At 45.6% G+C, this 24,096-nt stretch overlaps 2 protein-coding genes across 3 annotated transcripts in view; one reads left to right on the plus strand and one right to left on the minus strand.

Moving 5' to 3' along the window:
• The window catches only part of NELL1 (neural EGFL like 1), a 534,618-nt gene that overhangs the window by 296,640 nt on the left and 213,882 nt on the right, over nucleotides 1-24,096 (plus strand). The gene's annotated exons all lie outside the window — the stretch shown is intronic.
• Nucleotides 16,861-20,733, minus strand: LOC140068828 (protein kinase C delta type-like). Its single transcript, XM_072114216.1, has 10 exons — nucleotides 20,544-20,733; nucleotides 20,036-20,124; nucleotides 19,752-19,922; nucleotides 19,068-19,159; nucleotides 18,888-18,950; nucleotides 18,613-18,751; nucleotides 18,306-18,497; nucleotides 17,450-17,578; nucleotides 17,182-17,363; nucleotides 16,861-17,084 (listed from the first exon to the last, which is right to left on the minus strand). The coding sequence occupies exons 1-10, from the start codon at nucleotides 20,731-20,733 to the stop codon at nucleotides 17,018-17,020; spliced, it is 1,314 nt and encodes a 437-aa protein (XP_071970317.1). The 3' UTR covers nucleotides 16,861-17,017.

A 24,096-nucleotide genomic window follows, 5' to 3' on the forward strand; every position in this document is an offset into this window, starting at 1 on the left:
GCGGGCAACGGCGGTGTGAATATAGCCTAAGTAAAGGGAGTAACAAATGGCTGCAGGATCTGACTACAAAGAGTTTGTTTGTAGTCTGTTACCATGGAGACACACAGATCAGTCTTTGATATTAGTGTCTCAGGCCAGAGACAAATTGGAGATACAATGACATCTCATGTGTCCCTGGCATAAAGATTATTAGGAAGATGAAGTGAAAGGAGTAACACATGGCTGCAGGATCCGACTACAAAGAGTGTGTTTGTAGTCTGTTACCATGGAAACATACAGGTCTGCATGAGATTGTCAAAAAAAGAAAGGTACCTACCTGGTTGTTTTTGGTTCTTGTGATGGCACCCCAGTCGTTTATTCAGACTGGGCAGTAAGTGTCAGCGATCATGTGATTTCTGCGTTCCATCTGTGGCCGTCAGAAGTTCTACGGACAAACCGGGGCACGGGTAGCCCGAGCGGGGTAAGTGCCCTCTCAATATCATAACCCATACATTTCACTGGAGAACCCCTTTAAGATGCTGTTGTATCTCTTACATAATGGCTACAGAATTATACACATCTGTAATTCTCAGATTCCGTTACAGAATTATACACATCTGTAATTCTCAGATTCCGTTACAGAATTATACACATCCGTAATTCTCAGATTCCGTTACAGAATTATACACATCCATAATTCTCAGATTCCGTTACAGAATTATACACATCCGTAATTCTCAGATTCCGTTACAGAATTATACACATCCGTAATTTACAGATTCCGTTACAGAATTATACACATCCGTAATTCTCAGATTCCGTTACAGAATTATACACATCCGTAATTCTCAGATTCCGTTACAGAATTATACACATCCGTAATTCTCAGATTCCGTTACAGAATTATACACATCCGTAATTCTCAGATTCCGTTACAGAATTATACACATCCGTAATTCTCAGATTCCGTTACAGAATTATACACATCCATAATTCTCAGATTCCGTTACAGAATTATACACATCCATAATTCTCAGATTCCGTTACAGAATTATACACATCTGTAATTCTCAGATTCCGTTACAGAATTATACACATCCGTAATTCTCAGATTCCGTTACAGAATTATACACATCCGTAATTTACAGATTCCGTTACAGAATTATACACATCCGTAATTCTCAGATTCCGTTACAGAATTATACACATCCGTAATTCTCAGATTCCGTTACAGAATTATACACATCCGTAATTCTCAGATTCCGTTACAGAATTATACACATCCGTAATTCTCAGATTCCGTTACAGAATTATACACATCTGTAATTCTCAGATTCCGTTACAGAATTATACACATCCGTAATTCTCAGATTCCGTTACAGAATTATACACATCCGTAATTCTCAGATTCCGTTACAGAATTATACACATCCGTAATTCTCAGATTCCGTTACAGAATTATACACATCCGTAATTCTCAGATTCCGTTACAGAATTATACACATCCGTAATTCTCAGATTCCGTTACAGAATTATACACATCCGTAATTCTCAGATTCCGTTACAGAATTATACACATCCGTAATTCTCAGATTCCGTTACAGAATTATACACATCCGTAATTTACAGATTCCGTTACAGAATTATACACATCCGTAATTTGCAGATTCCGTTACAGAATTATACACATCCGTAATTCTCAGATTCCGTTACAGAATTATACACATCCGTAATTTACAGATTCCGTTACAGAATTATACACATCCGTAATTCTCAGATTCCGTTACAGAATTATACACATCCGTAATTTGCAGATTCCGTTACAGAATTATACACATCCGTAATTCTCAGATTCCGTTACAGAATTATACACATCCGTAATTTACAGATTCCGTTACAGAATTATACACATCCGTAATTTGCAGATTCCGCTCCCTTTTTCTTGTGGATGTTCTTAATGACTTTGTCCTTTTAGGGATGCGACTAGTTATCTAATCCATTGCTTACAGGAGTGGAGGCAGCCTGACCTTTAATTTGTCCTCCGCCTGCCGTAGCCGAGCTGTTCTCCGCTTGTAGACAAGGCTAGCACTCTGGGACGCAAATCTGTCTGCCGGTGACCAAGCCATACATCTGTGTCAAGCACAAGCTTGTGCGCCCGGTGTCAGGAGGCTGCGTCTTGGCTCACGATCAACCTGCCACAAGGAAGAAGAAACGGAAAGTTTTCCGAGTGATTTAAATGCACAGACGTTTACTCTCGTCCCCCGGTGACCCGCCGGCCAAGTCCAGGCCCCGGTAATATGCAGGCTCATGGCGGCGGCCGGGAACACACATTGTGCAGAATTAAAGGTCAGCATTTAAGAAAAGCACAACCCCCAGACTTATTTTATCACAGCTCATCTCCCCATGGAGACAACTTTGCAGCATAGCAGAAAGTGAGATCTGAGTGCACTGCTGAGTATTCTGCAGCGCCATCCTGTGCTACTTAAAGGGAACCTGTCCCCCCCTGGTAGAGGATGAATTGATCTTCCTAGAATTCCCTCTTAAATTCCCTATAAAAAAAAATCTCCTCCAAAGTCCCATTTTCACATGAGATGCATGAAGTTTAGTGGTTGCACTTCAGGAGCCCCTATCTTCTCTTCTATAGCTCCTAGAAACATTACTGGTGTCATGTTAAAGATAAGAATCTCATCTTTCAGACCCCATCAGGCGTATGGTCCTTCGATCTGCACTGGAACTGGACCTATAGGCAGTTAAATAATGGGCAACCTGCATTTCCAACTAGATCTTTAGCCGTCTGTATCTCTGGTTCTGTAGCTCATAAAACCATAAGCCTGGTGTGATCTTAAAGATGAGATTATGGCATATGTTTTTAGGTGCTATAGAATAGAATATATCAGAAGACTCATATTTGCCTGATTTTTCATAGGCAAACAGGTGAAATTTCAGATAAAAGTAGGATTCTAGAAAGTACTTTTTATCCCCTACTTGAGGTAGCTGAAAGTGCAATGGAATAAGATCTGGTGACAGGTCCCCTTGAAGCATGATTGATGTATTGGCCACACATTTGCATCGCACTAAAGTAGCCACAGATGAAAGGACAAGTTGAGAGAGGGTCTTGCATCCAACATGCATTTATCTCTTTGAGGGGAACCTCATGGGTGGAGCTTTTGCTCCTCATTGGCTTACAGTCACTGCTGATTGGTCAGTACTTTTGAATTGCACTAAAGTTGCTGTGGGCAACAGGACATTTGCCAGGGGATCTGCAACAATCCATTCTACTGTTAAATTAGATTGAGCATTCAGATCATAATGATCATTGGCCCCTAATCAGTCACTATAGCTACAATATATTGCATCTGACTTGTGTTTCAGAGGAACCTCATGGGTGGAGCTTCTGCTCTTCGTGGACATATAAAAACTACTGATTTATTGGTCCAATAATTGAATTTAGCAAACTACTCATTTAGTGTTGCATCTCTTACACTTTGACCTTTGCTATTCCGTGCCCTTTCTCCTTTAATTTGTAGGGAATAGGTGCAATTCCTCTTGTAGCCAATGGTGGCGCTGCAGGGAAATAGAACAATTGCTGCTCACTTAGTGTCTGTTGGATCCCATATTATCTAACATACAGAATTGTCCAGAGTGGTAAATCCCTTAAAGGGGGAGTCTAGATATTCCTCTTAAAGGTACAGTGCCATAATAACCAAGGTTTGCTTAATTTTCAGTATTCAATATACAAATGACACAATGCTCCTCGATGATTGGAGCGCAGTGCGATTTCTCACTTTCATATGTTTACCCACACGGCTATAAACAATTCATCATCATACAGCAATGTGCGAATCCTCAAGATTTAAGATCCAATATGCTTCTTTTGAAAGGAGAAGTTTCTTCCAATCGCCTCCTCTAGGGGGACGAGAAACTTGTTCCATAGCAATAACTTGCATGCTGCTGGTGTTGCCAGCATGAACTTCTTTAAAGTGTTTAGACACCCCTGAGAGGTTCCGGGTGCTGGAAATGGTTTTGGGGTTTGCTGCTGTTATGTGTTCGCTAATTCTGTCTTTGAGCTTCCTCATCGTACAGCCTACATATTGTAGTGAACAGGTGGTACATTGTACTAAGTAAACTAGGTGAGTTGTCTCACAATTCATATGGGTTTTTATATTGTGGATACTGTTCGTACTGTATGAGGAACGAGGATAGGATTGCCACTCTTCACCTGATTCATTTGGTGTTTGTATTTTTAAAAATCCGTCCACCTGTTCAAAAGATATGGCCTCCAGAAGTTTATATGTGATTTAGCTCCTTCTAGTCAAGGGGGTGTTATCCTTTTATTTACTCGGGGGTGTGTCTCTGTGCTGCTAGGATACCACCCTGTTGACTAGTATGAGATAATTCACATATAAACTTCTTGAGGCTGTATCTTTTGAAACGATTGGCGGATTTTAAAAATACAAAGTCCGACTTAATCAGGGGGACCATGGCATTTAAGGGGTAGGTTGCTCATAATTGTGCTCTTTGTGGTGGATCCCCGTTAAAGGGATTGTCTTGATTCCCACTTGTTCTGGTGTTTCCGACAGTCTCTTTATTTACCTGTCCTTCATGGTAGTATGAAAACAATGTTGCCAATCACTGGACTGGGTGGTGATGTTCTGACGCGGTCACTTATTGATTGGCTGGCCAGGTCACATGTGGGTAAGTTGTCATGTGACTGGTGGGACCATTAGGACAGCAGCAGTGTAATAGAAGGGGATTTAGTAGAGAGATAATGCATTGCTGGTGGGAATGAATGCAGAACGAGTCTCCCCTTCCATCTTTCCTCCAGGGATGCCCCTCGTAGACCTCCTCTTGTCTTCTACACCCGCAGTTCTCCCTCTCTGTGACTCCTGGAGATGTAGGTTACAGATGCGACAGACTCACTAATTATTAGAGTTGCATGTGGAGGGGAGATCTCGGGCATCGGGGGACCTCGTGTAACCTCCCGTCATTGTCACACAGCAGATAAAGGAGAGGAGATGTTCTGGTGACTCTCTGCTCTGTGAAGGTCAACATGAGATAAGAGAAGATGAGGAGTCGGTGGAGGGTCTCGGAGGGGGGCAGGACTCTCATGCTGATTACAGATGGGTTTTTCTTCTATAACACATCAAAGTCTTCTGTGTAGAATCACTCGTGATATCAATTTATATAAGCTCACTTACAGAAGGTAGCAGGACACTCTGGCTCTAGGGAAAGCTGGGTTATATCTGTTACAACTGTACAGGGATTTTTGCGCAATTTGGCAGACTCCGGATTACATCCCTGCTTCCAGATAGTTGCCTATTTAGGCAAGGTTAACATTCAGGTTCTTGAGAAAGCTGGGTGATACCTATTATAGCTTGTACAGGGATTTCTGCACAGTGTAGTACAACCCAGATCACAACCTTGCTTCTATATAGTTGTGCATCAAGGCAAGATTACCGTTCAGTAACATGGGAAAGCTGTGTGGTAACCACCAGGACACCTATTATCCTTTGACTTTAAGGAGCAATGGTGTCTGCCGTTTACGGTAACAGGTGACACTGTGACCTGTTATAGTAAATGACCTTTTACTACAATGGGTCACAGGGTCAGATGATGTCTATAATGTGTTACTGGGTCAGCCATTACCTACAGTGGGTCATAGGGCCAGCTATTTATTATAATGGGTCACATGGTCTATGATTGACTATAATGGGTCACATGGTCCATCATCAACTATAATTGGCCACAAGATCAGCAATTTACTATAGTGGGTCACAGGGACGTCCATTGATTATAATGGATCACATGGTCGGCCATTGACTATAATGAGCCACAGGGTCAGACATTGGGGGTCATTTACTAAGGGCCCGATTCGCGTTTTCTCGACGTGTTACCCGAATATTTCTGATTTGCGCCGATTTTCCCTGTATTGCCCCGGGATTTTGGTGCACGCGATCGGATTGTGGCGCATCGGCGATGGCATGCACGTGACGGAAATCGGGGGGCGTGGCCGAACGAAAACCTGGCGGATTTGGAAAAACCGCTGCATTAAAAAACAAAAAGTGTCGCGGGACTAGCGCTTACCTTCACCAGGTATAGGCCGGTGAACTTCAGTGCATTCCGGCGTGCCTCGGCGGACTTCAGCGCAGCAGCACCACCTGGTGGACGTCGGAGGAACTACCTTAGTGAATCCCGGCCAGACCCAAATCCACCGCAGAGAACGTGCCGCTGGATCGCGAATGGACCGGGTAAGTAAATCTGCCCCATTGACTATAATGGGCCACAGGGTTAGACATTGACTATAATGGGCCACAGGGTTAGACATTGACTATAATGGGCCACAGGGTCAGCCACTGATTATGGTGGGTCACTGAGTCGGTCTATAATGACTATAATGGACTCCATGGTGGGATTTACTGTACTAGTTCCAGAGGTTGGTGGAGACTCTGCTATCTTTAGCCTATAGCACAAGACTGACATATTCCATCACTACACCATTACCAGACACTGCCCCTTTAATTAAGAAATAAGAAAATAAAACTAAAAAATAAAACTTTTTTTTATAAAAGACGACAACAAGATAGAATTAAATGATATAAAAAGCGACAACAGTGATGGAGAAAGCAGAAAAATGTTCCCAAATTATGGAAAGAAATAATTGTTTTCTACAAAGCTATTACCCTGCAGCGGAGGGTGGTGAGTTAGGGGGGGTCCGGGTTGTCGCACTTTTAATTAATGTTGCTTTTTATAATCAGGAAATCATTTTGAAACATTAATGTGGCTTAATAAAGTATCTGCCCCCCCCCCTTCCTTCTCCTGTAATTAATTTCCAAATTTACTGAATTTACTTTATTGAAATTTTTTGTTACTGACTCATGTCTGTGCTTCAATAACTTATCATTGGGAAGATCTCTGATTGCTGTCTGTGAATTATTACATTTTAGGTTACATTGAAAGACCAAACAAAGCTGAGTGTCTGCTACATAGGGGGTCATTTACTAAGGGCCCGATTTGCGGTTTCCTGACGTGTTACCCGAATATTTCCGATTTGCGCCGATTTTCCCTGTATTGCCCCGGGATTTTGGCGCACGTGATCGGATTGTGGTGCATCGGCGCCGGCATGCACGCGACAGAAATCGGGGGGCGTGGCCGAACGAAAACCCGACGTATTCGGAAAAACCGCCGCATTTAAAAACAGAAAATGTGTCGCTCGGGACGCGCTTACCTGCACTCAGCCGGCCTCGGTGAATTCCGGCGCGTTCAGATGCTTTTCAGCGCAGCGCCACCTGGTGGACGTCGGAGGAACTACCTTATTAAATCCCGGCCGGACCCGAATCCAGCGCAGAGAACGCGCCGCTGGATCGCGAATGGACCGGGTAAGTAAATCTGCCCCAGTGTGTCAACGTGGACAATAGTCAGGGAGCATCATAAGTAGTCATGTAAACATAATGCCAAAAAACACAGAGAAACTACATTTTGGTATATGCTGAGTTTCTGCTGCAATTGCACCCTAAACCTTAAACCTGTCCTGGATATAAGTAGATACATGGTAACAACACATATTCATACATAAGATGATAGATGTTATAAGTAGACACAATGGGGGTCATTTACTAAGGACCCGATTCCCGTTTTCCCGACGTGTTACCCGAATATTTCCGATTTGCAACGATTTCCCCTGAATTTCCCCCGGGATCTTGGCGCACGCGATCGGATTTTGGCGCATCGGCGCCGGCATGCACGCGACGGAAATCGGGGGGTGTGGCCGAACGAAAACCCTACGGATTCGGAAAAACCGTGGCATTTAAAAAAAAAAAGTGTTGCGAAACTTGCACTTACCTTCACCAGGAATAGGCCGGTGAACTTGAGTGCATTTCGGCAGGCCTCGGGGGAACTTCAGCGCAGCAGCGCCACCTGGTGGACGGCGGAGGAACTGCCTTAGTGAATCCCGGCCGGACCCGAATCCACCGCAGAGAACGCGCCGCTTGATCGCGAATAGACCGGGTAAGTAAATCTGCCCCATTGTAACAACACATATGCACACAAAAGATGATAGATGTTATAAGTAGAGACATTGTAACAACACATATGCATACATAAGATGATAGATATGGGGATTTCCTCATATGCCGGTGCACAAAGCTAAATCTCCCTCAAAGAGTCCATCTCCCTTTCAGGTCTTCAAGGTTAGCTTCCTAACCCTTGCAACTCTATTGCAGCACTGCATTACTATGTAGCCACTCCTCCGAGGAGCACTTAGTGTAAAGAGCATGTAGTCTGCATGGAGCCACATACTACTATGTAGCCCAGATCATGGAAATCCTTAAGTGGGTTTCAGCAGAAGACCTCTGGTCTATAGGGCTTCTAATCCCATTTTGATGATGTTTCTTGTGCACTTAACTAGTGAGCCGGCACCTGATCAGTTCTAGTAGTGAGTGACCCCTATGGCCAGGGACTGGCTCAGTCATCAAGTGCACAGAGTATGTGATGTCATCACCTCAGGTGGAGAAAGACCTGAAACTCTGTGCAGGGTTGGATCTAGCTGGAGCTAGTTATATGGGGGGGTGACCGACATTGGTTGACATTCTGTTTGTAGCTTCTACTTAAAGGACATGTACTGCCAGGATGAAGGCTTGTAAACCAAGCACACTGACATACTGGCGTGTGCCCCCTCTTGCAGGATCTGCTCTTTTCTTAGCTTCTTATTTTATATCTTCTTCTTGTTTTTACAAATAAAAGCTTTTACAAATTATGCAAATGAGACTGAGGGGCTCCTGACTCCATTGCTGTTACTGGATCCTGGAGCCCCTCCAGGCTCATTTGTATAATTCTTTTTCATAAAAGCAAGATGAAAGAAAAGTGGCTCCTGCCAGAGGGGGAAGACACCAGTATGTACTTGGTTTACAATCCTTCATCCTGGTAGCAAATTTCCTTTAGGTTGTACGATGGGTTAATGCAACCTTTCTTCTAGTGGTCATAAAGCCATGAGCCGTCCAGAGAGGTGTTTTTTATGTGTTTTTTTTTTCTATTTTTATACCTGATCTGACAATATTTTATTCCCACATGCCGGGGAACCCTTTCAATACACATATTATTTGGCACAGTATATAAGTATACAGTGAAACCATTAACATAAAAAGAGCAATAATGTATCAGGCTGTAACCATAGTAACAATCAGAAAGGTGTAATAGGATAGCGGAGACCACCAACAGTTCAAATCAACCGTTCTAACAATTTTTCCATATGTCCTTCAAGGGTTTCATTTTCTTCCAGTCGAGGATAATTATGAATCTTCAGATTTCTCTCCTTCACCCCGGACTTTATCCCGATGACAAATGGAACCTGGTATCATTCGGAAACTGTAACTCCCACATGATGGAGGAGATTTATTTCTCGTCTCCATCCTGGTTGGGGGGAATAATTCCCGCTGTGACCACTAGGAGGATGAGGCGCGGTCTGTGTGTGTTGTTGATGGTCCCCAGTCCCAGGCAGCGATGTTGGGAAGGTATCAGCAATGCCAGCGAAGGTTAACAGCTTATTTTAATGTACTTGGCTCATCACGTTATTCCGATACACAGTGAAGGACACTGGCAAATCAATTCCCTGTACTGCTGCTGTGTGCGAGGAGCCGCCGCGCAAATGCTTTTCTGTCATCAGCTCTTTAAAAGTTCCCAACTCCTTGACCGGCGCTGACATTGTCCACAATGGCGACAGATTTCACACTTGAAAGTTTTCTAACACAGATTTAGTTCTGAATGTACGATAGTAATCTGTTTGCTTGTAGTCACCACTAGGGGGAGCTTAGGAGTTAAATGCATACAGGGTTATTATAGCATTTTAAGGGGATTTTGGGATAAGGTTCACTCAAGATAGGTGGACGGGAGATCAATATTTGATCAGTGGGGGTCTGACTCCAATCAGCTGATACTCCTGTGAGTACTTCTCCATCCAACAGATCAATGATGTAACATCTATTGGTCACATGAGCTGATTATGACCCAGTCCTAATAATGTAAAAGGAGATTAGTTGTAGTACTGAACACAGCTGCTATATGATGTTATAAGATCATCCGAAGACTGATTGGTCACCAGTAGAGAAGAGCAGGATTGTTTTTTTACGTTTGGGTCCCCAGTTCAGGTGTGTCCCTCACTACTTGGACATATTGGGGGTCATTTACTAAGGGCCTGATTCGCGTTTTTGCGACGGGTTAACCAAATTTTTCCGTTTTGCGCCGATTTTCCCTGTATTGCCCCGCATCAGCGCCGGCATGCACGCGACGGAAATCGGGGGGCGTGGCCGTAAAGAAACCTGACGGATTCGGAAAAACCGCCGCATTTTAAAAAAAAAAAAGTGTCGCTCGGTACACGCTTACCTTCACCCACGATGGCACGGTGAACTTCAGTGCGTTCCGATGCTCTTCAGCGCAGCAGCGACACCTGGTGGACGTCGGAGGAACTATCTTAGTGAATCGCCGGACCCGAATCCACCACAGAGAACGCGCCGCTGGATCGCGAATGGACCGGGTGAGTAAATCTGCCCCATAGCCTGATTGGCGGCCAATTGACTCCCTTACCTACTACTAGTGGCTGCGATTGGCCAGGGGGGAACAGGTTGTGCTAGACATACCCAAACTTCGAACTATAGGGTCTGCCCATCTGTAGTAACCAGGGATAGGGACCCCAAACCAATCTGATATATATGACCTATTAAAAAGATGGCTCATCCGTATGTTAGCCCTGGAAGACCCTTTTAAGCCAGATCAGTTTTTTCAGCATTTTTATTTTTTAATCTCTTCTTTTAAGAGCCATCATGTAACAATCTCTTCTATCACCATATTGGGGACTGTTCTTTGTGGGAGGAGTTATATTTTTCATTGGCACCATCACTATATTCCTGAAATATATTGTTGAAATTAAACAAATAACAAAAATTAGAATTATGTGGGTTCACACCCCACTACTGTTTAAGTTTTTTTTTTTAAGCTTCTCGTTTTAAAAAAACACTTCTCGGTCAATATATCCAACTAATATCACATCACATTTCAATTACAGCGGCAAGGGAATTTGGGGTAGGGTGTGGGGAGAAAGGGGAGAGGGTGGGAGTTCACAGACATGAAGCTTTATTGAAGACAGACACCAAAGGGGGAGGAAAAGGAAGTGGAAGTTGCTGATCTTCTACGTCCTGCTACGGGTGATTTGCATAATTTATGCAAATTCCACAATTTCCGGCAAGAGTCCAAAAGAGGTTTTAAGTGGATCCCGGACAGCACCACTGCTGGGATTCTCCCCAAGAAAGGTGATGTGCTACAGGGGGGGTCCTCACTACTCACAGCAGGAGGGTCCATCAAGTCAGGCATAACCTGATCTGCTCTCACTGCATCTTTGCAGTTTGGCCAATAAAACACTTTTTTAAAGAAAAATTGAAAGTAAATTTGCCGCCATATTGGGAGAACTATAACGTTTTTATTCCTCAATCATAAGAGGGTTATTAGGCTTTGTTTACTGCTGATAGATTGGTGCTGTTATAGGGTACATCTGATATTTTTTTGATCGCTTTCTATTACATATTTTTGTAAGGCAGGAAGCACTGAAATTGCAATTTTTAGTCATTTTTTTCTTTTTTTTTTTAATATATCCCTGACAATATGGGTATAATTATGTAATAGCTGCTTGGATAATTTTGTGTTTGGGGGGGGGGGGGGAGGAGGTATACGAAATATAAGTATATATAGGATAATGGGTGGTTTTTGTTTTTAATTTTTTCAGTTAATTAATTTTGTACGGTCCCACTAGGGTACTGACATCTACTTGTCATCCCTTCTGGGCTGCAGAGTATTGTACTGTACCAGTCAGTCTTTTACTGACATTTTGCCTATGAGACACAGTCTTAAACTGGGCCTTATTGGCCACTGTACATGGCAGACATGGAGGTCTGTACCGGGCAGATGCAGCAGGGACCAGACTGTAGGGAAGAGCCGGCCTCCTGCTACGGATAGCACTGGTGCGCTGACAGTGCCTGTGTGGCCCTGAGGACGAAATAGATCGTCCAAATGTGGCAAAGTGGCCACTGATTTGGACAACCTATTTTGTCCTTCGTCTTCAAGCAGTTAAGGTCGCCAGGAACCTTATAGCCAATGTTGCTCCACCAACGGGGATTCTGGGAAATATACAAATATGTTTTCCAAGGTGGGACAAGGAATACGATACACACCCTTAACAACAAGCATGACTTTCAAGAAGCCTAATTACACAATGTGAGATTAAACCTAACCAGAATATCTATTCCAGAAGGAACAGATTCCCAACTGTAGACAGTGCTGTTTCAATGTGGTTGCATCTCTTCAGTACAGTGTAGGGAGCTGGTTTAGCCATTGATGCTCTGGGATTCTGGGAACCATACACATATATTTTCCAGAGTGGGACAACGAAAACTATGCCTTTTATTTAGCTACCTTATAAGGCAGCACCCATAACATCAAGCATGACTTATAAGAAGCCTAATGACATGATGTGGGATTAAAGCCGAACCAGTATATCTATTCCATAAGGAACAGACTCCCAACTGTAGACAGCAGTCACAATCTCTACTCTCTACCACTCTAGACCTGGGGTGTCAAACTCATTTCAAGGGAGGCCACATCAGCCTTGTGGTATATTTAGAGGCTGAATATCATCTTATTAGAATTACCAACTACAAAACTGAACTCCCCCAACAGCTACAGTGCCCCCCCCCCCCGAGCAGCCACAGAGCCCCGAGTTTCCCACCCTTGTCCTCCCAGCAGCTACAGTGCCTCTCCAACAGCCACAGAGCCTCCAGTGCCCCCCAGCAGTCACAATGCCCCTTATAGCCACACTGCCCCCACCAGTCACAATGCCCACCAGCAGTAACACTGCCCCTAGTAACATAGTGCCCAGCAGCAGTCACAGTGCCCTCTGTAGAAACAGTGCCCTCAATAGTCATTCCCCCCCAGAAGTTACACTTCCCACAATAGCCCGCACCCCTAGTATTCACAGTGTCCCCCAGTAGCCATTGCCCCCATGCCTCCAGTAGCAAATGCCCCCTATTAGCCACATTAGCTATTATCCCCCCAGCAGTCACAAGGCCCCAAGTAGCCATTGTCCCTCATCATTTACAGTGCCCTCCAGTAGCCATTGCTCCCCTTAGCAGTCAAAGTGCTCCCAGATGCCAATGCCCCCATCAGATACAGTGCCCCATTAACCACTGTCACCCCCAGCAAGCACTTTACCCCTATTAGCCATTGACTCTCATCATTTACACTGCCCTTGGTAGCCATTGCCACAAACACAGAGGTCACAGAGCCATAGCTATTGCTCCCCATCAGTTATAATGTCTTCCAGTACCCACTGCCCCACCCCGCCCCCAGCAGTCTCCGTGCCCATAGAATCCAATGTTCCCTCTATCAGTCAAGGTGCCCCCCAGTAGCCACTGCCCCCCCAGCACTTACAGTTCCCTCAGTAGTCAATTTCCTTCATCAGTCCCAGTGCCCTTCAGTACCCACTGCCCCCAGTAGCCAAAGCTCCCTCTATCAGTCAAAATGCCCCGAGGTAGCCACTGCCCCCAGCAGTCACAGTGCCTCACACTAGTCTCAGTGCCCCCAGTAGCTACACTACCCCCCAGTAACACAGTGCCCCCCAGCAGACACAGTGCCCCCTGTAGCCACAGTGACAATAGTCACTACCCCCCAGCAGTACACTGCCCACAATAGCCAATACCGCCAGTAATCACAGTTTTTCCCAGCCATTACTCCCTCGGGAGTCAATTCCCCCCATTAGTCAGAGTGTCTCCCTGTACCCATTGCCCCCCAGCAGTAACAGTGCCCTCAATAGCCCTGTCCCTCAACATTTACAGTGCCCTTGGTAGCCATTGACCTTCAAGCAGTCACAGTGGCCCCAGTGGCCAATGTCCCCATAAGTTAAAGTTCCCCCAGTACCCACTGCCCCCAACAGTCTCAGTGCCGATGCTCCCTCTATCCGTCAAGGAGCCCCACAGTAGCCATTACCCCCCCCCCCCAGCAATCACAGTACACCTAGTAGTCAGTTTGCCCCATCACTCACAGTGCCCCTCAGTAACCACTGCCAGCCCAGCATTCACAGTACCCTCAGTATTCAATGTCCATTATGAGTCACAGTGCCCTCCAGTAGCCAATTATCCCGAACAGTCACAATGCCCACAATAGCTAGTACAGCCCAGTAGTCACAGTGCCCCCCAGCAGTCACAGTGACCCTAGTAGCCAATGCCCCCCCCCCATCAGTCACCATGGGGCACATTTACTAAGGGTCCAAACCCGCAATTTTTTTCCGATTTGCCCTGAAATGCCCTGGTTTTTGGAGCATGGGATTGGATTGTGTTGCATCGGTGCCGGCTTGCATGCGACACAAATCAGGGGACGTGGACAACCCGACTGATTCGGACAAACCGTGGAATTTAAAAAGCAAATTGTGTCGCAAGGTCAGCACTCCCATGCCCCGGGAAGATGGTGAACTCCGGTGGACCTTGGCGCAGAAGCGACACATGTATGAAATTGGATGCACGATCTTAGTGACTCAAGGCAGACCTGAATCCTCATCGGACAACGCACGGTGGGGATCGCGACGAGACGGGTAAGTAAATGTGCCCCAGTGGCCCCCAGTAGCTACTGCCCTCCATCAGTCAAAGTGCCTCCAGTAGCCTCTCCCCTGTCCTACTTCCTTGCTCCCCTGGTGCTCTGCCAGCCGCCATCTTCCTTCTTCAGCATGCGCCTTCTCTATGCGCCGGCTCACGTTACATCACGAGAGCTGATGTACACCCAGGAAGAAGACGGCTGCTAGCATGGCGCCAGGGGAGCTAGGAAAGGTGAAAATCAGACCCTGCCCCTATCCTGCTCTCCCAGTGAGCGCAGCCTACGGGTCTTGTGTTTGACACTGGTGCACTAGACTATGGACTTACCGGTTAACTGTAGACACCGCTGTTTCGACGTGGTTGCGTCTCTTCAGTACAGCGTAGGGAACTGGTTTGGTTGAGAGAGGCTTTTGATTAGGGCCAGGAGGTAAGAGTCCTGTTTATGGAGACTTTACCAATTTAGGTTGCATTATAAACGTGTGGAGACTTATGGCCATTGATACTCCACTAGGGGATTCTGGGAAATATCAAAATATGTTTCCCATGGAGGGACAAGGAAAACAATGCCTCTTTTTGCTACTTTGTAAGGCAGCCCCCTTACCATCAAGCATGACTTTCAAGAAGCCTAATGACATGATGTGAGATTAAACCAAACCAGAATATCTATTCCAGAAGGAACAGTTTTCCAACTGTAGACAGCGCTGTTCCGATGTTTCTCCGTCTCTTCAGTACAGTGTACTGGAACACTGGGATCTGTTGGTGAGATCTGGCTGCGGAGCTGTTTACTTCCAGCGCTTAATCCTCTTCCAGATCCTGCGGAAGGTCTCCCTCACAATTCTGCCAAAAGTTCTGCAGGTGAAAAGAAAACTTTGTTATAATTTTTTCACTTGGAAAAGAAAAGACACCAAGAAATCCCCCAGTCTCAGATCCATTGACTCACCTTGGACGTTTTACAGGTTCTTCAATTGGTTTTACGACCTGCCATCCATCATTGGCAAAGTTGATTCCACGGAATAGTTGTTGGTCACTTTCGGCAATGGCGTATTGTTTGCCTTCCGTGGAGGAGATGACATTGTCTAGTTGTTGGGATGTCATCGCTGGAGACTGTACAGACTGTAAAGATACATTAATTAGTGATTAAAATGAAGGAACATCACAAATCTGCTCCCACCAACATCTTCCATGCCACTTACCCCCAAGCAGTTATAGTGCCCCCAGTGGCCAATGCCCCCATATGTTACAGTTCCCCCCAGTACCCACTGCCCCCAGCAGTCTCAGTGCCCCTAGTCACCAATTTTCCCTCTATCAGTCAAGGAGCCCCATAGTAGCCATTGCCCCCCAGCAATCACAGTACCCCTAGTAGTCAGTTTGCCCCATCAGTCACAGTGCCCCCCAGTAACCACCGCCAGCCCAGCATTCACAGTACCCTCAGTATTCAGTGTCCTTTCATCAGTCACAGTGCCCCCCAGTAACCACCGCCAGCCCAGCATTCACAGTACCCTCAGTATTCAGTGTCCTTTCATCAGTCACAGTGCCCCCCAGTAACCACTGCCAGCCCAGCATTCACAGTACCCTCAGTATTCAATGTCCTTCATCAGTCACAGTGCCCTCCAGTAGCCACTTACTCCCAGCAGTCACAGTGCCCCTAGTAGCCAATTCCCCCTCACGTCAGAGTGTCCTCAGTAGTTTCATTGCCCCCAGTAGCCACACTGCCCTCCAGGAGCCATACTATCCCCCCAGCAGTCACAGTGACTGTGACAGTGACTCAGTAGTCACAAACCACCTAGCAGTCACATTGCCTGCAATAGCTAGTACAGCCCAGTAGTCACAGGGTCCCCCATTAACCACTGCCCCCCAGCAGTCACAGTGACCCTGGCAACCAATGCTCCCCATCAGTCACAGTGTCTCCCAGTAGCCAACGCCCCCCCGGTAGTCACATTGCCCCCAGTAGCCACTGCCCCCCTATCAGTCACAATGCCCCCCAGTAGCTACTGCCCTCCATCAGTCACAGTGCTTCCAGTAGCCTCTTCCCTGTCCTACTGGGAGGAAAAATAACATTTCCTCACATTTCTCTACGTGCCGGCTCACGTAACATCAGGAGAGCAGATGTACACCCAGGAAGAAGACGGCTGCTGGCATGGCACCAGGGGAGCTAGGAAAGGTGAAAATCAGATCCTGCCCCTATCCTGCTCTCCCAGTGAGCGCAGCCTACGGGTCTTGTATTTGACACTGGTGCACTAGACTATGGACCTACCGGTTAACTGTAGACAGCGCTGTTTCGGTGTTGTTGCATTTCTTCAGTACAGTGTACTGGGACACTCAGTCTTTGCGGATGCCTGGTGCTTCAGGTGTCTTCCAGATGGTGGACAATGATTTACAGCCACTGATCTGTTGGTGAGATCCGGCTGCGGAGCTGTTTACTTCCAGCGCTTAATCCTCTTCCAGATCCTGTGGAAGGTCTCCCTCACAATTCTGCCAAAAGTTCTGCAGGTGAAAAGAAAACTTTATTTATAATTTTTGCACTTGGAAATGAAAAGACACCAAGAAATCCCCCGCCCCAGTCTCGGATCCATTGACTCACCTCGGACGTTTTACAGGTTCTTCAATTGGTTTTACGACCTGCCATCCGTCATTGGCAAATGTGATTCCACGGAATAGTTGTTGGTCACTTTCGGCAATGGGGTATTGTTTGCCTTCCGTGGAGGAGATGACATTGTCTAGTTTTTGGGATGTCATCGCTGGAGACTGTACAGATGGTAGAGACTGTAGAGATAAATTAATTAGTGATTAGATTGAAGGAACATCACAAATCTGCTCCCACAAACATCTTCTATGCATCCAATACTTACTGCTGGTGGTTGAAATGGTGGACAAGCAACCGCTCCCTCTATATCTTTCCAGTCCATGGTGGTGAAGAATGGATGCCTCCTGATGCGATTTACCGCTACCTGACGACTCTCTGGTGACTTGTTTAATAGCTGGAGGAATGCAATAAAGACATCAAACGTTAAGATAAAGTCTCTCGTAGGATCCACTACTCCATATATGGTCTATTCAGTCATATTCAGTGTTGGACTGCCCCACCAGAGTACCAGAGGATCCTCCGGTGGGCCCTGGTACAACCCTACTGAACAGTGTTGGACTGGCCCACCAATGTACCAGAGGATCCTACGATGGGCCCTGGTACAACCCTACTGAACAGTGTTGGACTGGCCCACCAATGTACCAGAGGATCCTACGGTGGGCCCTGGTACAACCCTACTGAACAGTGTTGGACTGGCCCACCAGCGTACCAGACGATCCTCCGGTGGGCCCTGGTGCAACCCTACTGAACAGTGTAAGACTGGCCCACCAGGGTACCAGACGATCCTCCGGTGGGCCCTGGTGCAACCCTACTGAACAGTGTCAGACTGGCCCACCAGAGTACCAGACGATCCTCCGGTGGGCCCTGGTACAACCCTACTGAACAGTGTTGGACTGGCCCACCAGAGTACCAGACGATCCTCCGGTGGGCCCTGGCTCAACCCAATACCGAACGGCAGAGGTGCAACAGAAAGCAACTCCATTTGGAAGCAGCTAGAATCTATTTCCCGGCAGATAATTAAGAGTAGGCCCCAAATGAACTTTCTCTGGTGGGCCTAAGATAACCCAGTCCGACACTGGTCATATTACATGTATTCACTGAGACATTGCATAGATACTCACCCCATCTATCAGGTGTTTGACTTGGATGTTGAGTCCTTCTGGGTAGACGGGGGCATCTTTGATCAGTGACTCTCTGAGTTTGTAACAATCTAGACCACCATAGAATGGATACTGTCCAGTGGCCATCAGATGAAACACCACACCGGCAGAGAACCAGTCCACTGCCGTGTTGTAGGGTAACTCTAGAAGAATCTGTAGAAAAAGGAAACGACATGGGTTACAACATTGTGTAGACACCACCAGTAGTGATGGAGATGTCCAGTCCTGGATGCAGTGATACCTCAGTAACATGTAGATGATCTCTTACCTCGGGAGCCATGTATTGTAGAGTCCCGGCAAATCCTGAAATCTTCTGATCTCCAAAGACGTTCATCACGGCAAGACCAAAATCCGCGATTTTCAGATGACCAGCGCTGTCCATTAAGATGTTATCTGGTTTTATGTCTCTGGTGGAGGAAAGAGGTTATATATATATAACACCAGATTTATTCTACCATAATAATATCTACAGGGGGTGTTAGGATGAGGGTCTAGGGACAGCCAGGACGAGTTATAGCGGGTCTATAGAGAAGAAGACCTTACCTGTGTATGATTCCTCTGCTGTGGAGGAACTGCAGCCCACAAGTGATTTCTGCTGCAAAAAACCTAAGGACAAAGACATAGAATAGTTCAACATCCAACATTTCATCCCCTCTACATACAAGAATAGTAATAAGAGCAGCAATGGCCATCTCCATCTCATACATGCATGTCCAATCTTACCTGGTGACTGGGATGGGGAATGGGCTGTGCTCTAGGATGATGTCACGTAGGTCTCCCCCGGAGATGTACTCCATGACGAAGAACATAAAGTCCTGGGGGAAAGACAAAGCAGATGATGGTGATTATTGTATCTACTAGATATTGGTGCTAGGATGACTGTAAATAATACCCAAATGTGTGATTTAGGCACATTTACTAAGGGTCTGTTGGACGCGTTTCCGGCGGGTTTCCCGAATTTTTCCGTTTTGCCCTGAATTGCCCTGAGTTTTTGGCACACGCGCTCGGTTCGTGGCACATCAGCGCCGGCTTTCATGCTACACAAATCGGGGGGCGTAGCCGTTGGACAGGCTGATTGATTCGGACAAACCGCGGAATTTTAAAATCAAATTGTGTTGCAAAGATCAGCACTCACATGCATCGGAAAGAAGGTGAACTCCGGTGGACCTCAGCGGGGAAGCGACACATGTATGAAATTGGACGCACGATCTTAGTGAATCGCGGCAGTTCCGAACCCAGGTCGGACAACGCACAGCAGGGATCGTGACGGGACAGGTAAGTACATGTGCCCCAAAGACTATTGAGGACAACATCATGTACTGTGTGCATGGGCTTCAGGTTTTGTGTGTCAGAATATAGGAGGGAACACAACAAAGATGTCTAGATGATGGATGTTGAGAGACTTACCTGAGTATGGAAAATGCTGTGAGCCTGGGTGAAGAGTGGACTCTTTGCAACCACCTCCAGGACCTTCCGCTCTACCAGGAGGTTTTCTCTCATACACCCAAGTAGATGCCTCTTCTTCACCATCTTCACTGCCAGTTGCTGTTGGCAGGAGCGATGTGTGGCCAACATGACCTGGAGGAGACAAAGCGTTAGATGAGACGTGATGTGGAGACATGGAGCGCAAATATTCCTGTAGTCTCCATATCACACACAAGGCAGACACCACCATAATCCCTAATACTTACTTTACCAAAATTGCCCTCTCCAAGAATTTTATGGAAGGTGAAGTTATCTGGTCCGGTCACTGTGATGGGGGTTACAGCTGGGGTTGTTCCTGGTAAAGAGAGAATATGTTATATTCCATTGCATTATTATACAGGAGTACAACAAGCTTACAGGAGATCATGAAGACATTGGGGAGGTGTGGTTTAGGTAGAAAGAGGAGTGGCTTGTCAACATTGGGCATGGTTTAATATGCAAAAAAAATATGCCATCTTCTGTGTATTATATGCATCGAACTGTTGTAATCCCACTAAGTATCCATCACTCAGGAAAGAAGTGTTAGAAGTAAAAAATGTCCATAATTTGCAATATTGACGCCTGAATGACTAATTTAATGACTTTTTTCCTTATGGTCAAACTGTCTATGGGTCAGGACAATTTAATCCGCCCAGTGTCCATAAACTTCTCTCTTCCCTAGTAAAATCTTCTAAAATTGATAATTCCCTGTAGGTGTGTTAGAGCTGCACTCACCAGACAGCTTCTCCATCTCTTCTCTCCTCCTCTTGTTGGGTGTACTCTCCATCAGGAGGCTTCCAGGTCTTTTGGAAGCCACTTTTGTCTTGGCGCCATCTTTGGATGTTTCCATCCGCTGTTTCTTACGTGGCGCCTCATCTCTCTTCCCTCCCTTCCTTTTCCTTGGGAGATCCACAGAGAGGTCCATTTTATCGAGGTCCTGTCTACCTTCAGCAGGTTCTCCGTTCCTGATGACGGGTTTGGGAACCGCTGTGCTGACAGTCCTTCTCCTCTTCCGCGATTTCAAGGCGGGGTTTCAGATATCACTAATTAGAGAACTTTTTTGGTGGAGCACCAAAAAGTCAACTTCACTCTTCAAAGGTTGAAGAGAGAATGACAAAGGTCAGGATGTTGTGGTCTTACATCACCTCTGTTATGACATCACAGAGGGCGTTGTGACATCATCATATTCTAAAGGTCATGTGACATCACAGAGGGCATTGTGACATCATCATATTCTGAAGGTCACATGGCATCATAGAGTGGCCAGGCAGGAATGAATAGCAAAATGAATACCAATTTATTATAAATTCTAATATATGAAATACTAATATTTTGCACTTGCATTGTGATATAATTTAACAAAAGTGGTGCAAATTGTAACTAAACATGAGAATCATAGGGGACTTTGATAATTAGCATATTCTCAAGATCATGTGACATCACAGAGGGACCTGGTAGGTCAAATAAACCCAAAGGTCACATGGAATTCTAGATAACTTCAGAATATTATAAAGAATAGATGACATCACAGAGGGAGGAGCAAACTAGAGGTCACATGATTATAAGTTTAGTCTGATTCCCTCATCTTCCTCACTTGGAAATATGATTTCACTTGTTTTCTTATCTAGATCTTGACAGGAGAAGAAATTGGTGTGAGCAGTCACCAGTAGGGGGAGCTATCAGTGTCATTGGTTGATATTTCTTCCATGGACCTCACAGGCAGGACTGTGGTAGTAACCATCTTGATAGGAACATAAGCAATTGTATCCAGTCTGGACAATCCTCCTTATCCCATGAAGACTGATACATTTTCTCCGCATTGATACTTTAAAAAACAGGTTTTTAGAACATATAAAAAATGCCCAAAATATCAGAAAAGATCCAACGAATTTTAAAAACTCTATTTCTGATGCTGGCAAACACTGTGAGCACCAGGGAAACACAGGAAGCTTGGAGGGGATAGACCCAGGGTCCTCCGAGACCGGGAGGCTTTCTGGATATGTCACTTAAATACAAGATATGGCCACAGGGTCCAGACCAAACACATGAAATAATGTTTCATTACTGGTACCAGAGTATTTTTGTACCAGTACATGCGATAAACATCCATTATATATATTGGATCCATTGGGGCTCATTTATTAAGGGCTCCGTGGCCGCACTTTCGTCGGGTTTCCCGAATTTTTCCATTTTGCAATGAATTCCACTGGAATTTTGGCGCACGCGATCGAATTTTGGCGCAATCGCAACGGCTTTCACGCAACAGAAATCGGGGGCATGGCCGTCAAACAACCTGACGAATTCGGAAAACCTGCGGAATTTAAAAACCGAAATGTGTCGCAAGATCAGCACTGACATACACCGGGAAGAAGAAAGTGAACTCCGGCGGACCTCGGGGCAGCAGCGACACATGCAGGATATCGGGCGCACGATCTTAGTGAATCCCGGCAGAACCCGAATCCACATTGGCCAACGCTCCGCGGGATCGTGACAGGACTGGGTAAGTAAATGAGCCCCATTGTATCCTTTATGTGTATTGAGTCCGTAAGAGATTTTTATCTGGGGCTTATACCCCCCTGCAGTTGCAAGGTGACTTTCAAATTAACCCTTTTATAGCCAAAAATGTCTCCCCGGTACCGGGAAGAGAGCACACACCAAGACACACCAGTCTCTTAGAAAATGCAAAATCCCACAATGTTTATTAACGCACAGCCGCATATATAAGACACATAAAATCATCAGTAAGGGGGGGGGTGAAAAGGTGATAGAATACTGCAATGCTATTGGCCATAATGAATATCCCAGGACATCCTCTTTAAGACATTCTTCCAAAATGTTGATGAACTATGCACCATTTCTTCCAGAGGCCTTGTTCTCCATTGTATCCTTTACAGGCGGTCCCGTACTTAAGAACACCCGACTTACAGACGACCCCTAGTTATAGACGGACCTCTAGATCCAAGGTTTGGATCTCAAGGCCAAAATAAACCTGGAGGGGCTAGTCTCCCCCATAGACGCCAATTCTTATTCTTCATTCTTTCCCTTGTATGGATATTTCTGCATAGGACATTTTATATCATTTTGACCTTGATATGTCCCTAGAAGAATTGTCTCCTCACCCTGGGGCTGAGATATCAGTATAAGTAGTCGATCCCATGATACCCCGGAATGTGTTGTCTATAGATAGTGAGAGGGGTGCACGCTACCTACTTCCATCTCTTTCGAAATATGAGTGATGGTCATGTCCGTCTCCATCCATGAGATTGTGGAACATGCATGTGTAAGGCAGCGAGGTGATACATCATCACAGAATAATTGTCACATCATCAGATTCTTACTGGTAGTGTCCCAGAAGGAGCAGCTGGGTGTTCCAAAATATGTCCATCCAGACGTAAGACACAAGGTTTTCCATCAAACGGGTCCATCTCCTGTACTTATCTGATCAGTGGGGCTGCTGGTCTTTTGGCTGCCTCCTATCAGTGATTGAGGACATCTATGGTCACAGCTGAAATCATTTACCCTTTACATAACTAGATGAGAGGTGGATGCAATTGTGTTCAGCCAAGACCATGATACATTGTAGTAAACTAGCATAAAGATCAGCAGGTTACTGACATTGCTTGCAGGACCGTCCAAGACAAGGGTCTGTCAGCAGGTTGCTGACAGGACTAGTAGGACCACAACAGTCCAAGGTAAGAGCTAGTCAGCAGGTTACTGACAGGACTACTAGGACCATAACAGTCCAAGGTAAGAGCTAGTCAGCAGTTTACTGACAGGACTAATAGGACCAGAACAGCCCAAGGCAAGAGCTAGTCAGCAGGTTACTGACAGGACTAATAGGACCACAACAGTCCAAGGTAAGAGCTAGTCAGCAGGTTACTGACAGGACTACTAGGACCATAACAGTGCAAGGCAAGAGCTAGTCAGCACATGCCGAAAAAGATAAATTTATTTTGCAATGTCATACACTTTTTAGTAAAAAAACATCTTTTTAGGAAAAAAATGAAAAAATAAAATCAATAAGTAATTAAGAAAATAATAAATCTCCCTGCCGCCAGATACAGGATTATAGACAACGGTTCATAACACGTCCGGTATAGACAGACTGCAGCCGCTGTCCAAAAATATTCAACTGTTCATTTTAGGAAGCTCCCGTCCAGGACGCGTTTCATGTTGATGTAATGGACTCGTTGGAGTCAAAAACAAGAAGCAGCAGAAAGTGATTATCTAAACGAGTGTTTGATTAAGTTTACGATCCGTCGCCCCTTCTGTCTGCTGGAAATGGGGT

Source organism: Engystomops pustulosus, chromosome 7 (genome assembly GCF_040894005.1).
Source record: "Engystomops pustulosus chromosome 7, aEngPut4.maternal, whole genome shotgun sequence".
NCBI lineage: Eukaryota > Metazoa > Chordata > Amphibia > Anura > Leptodactylidae > Engystomops > Engystomops pustulosus.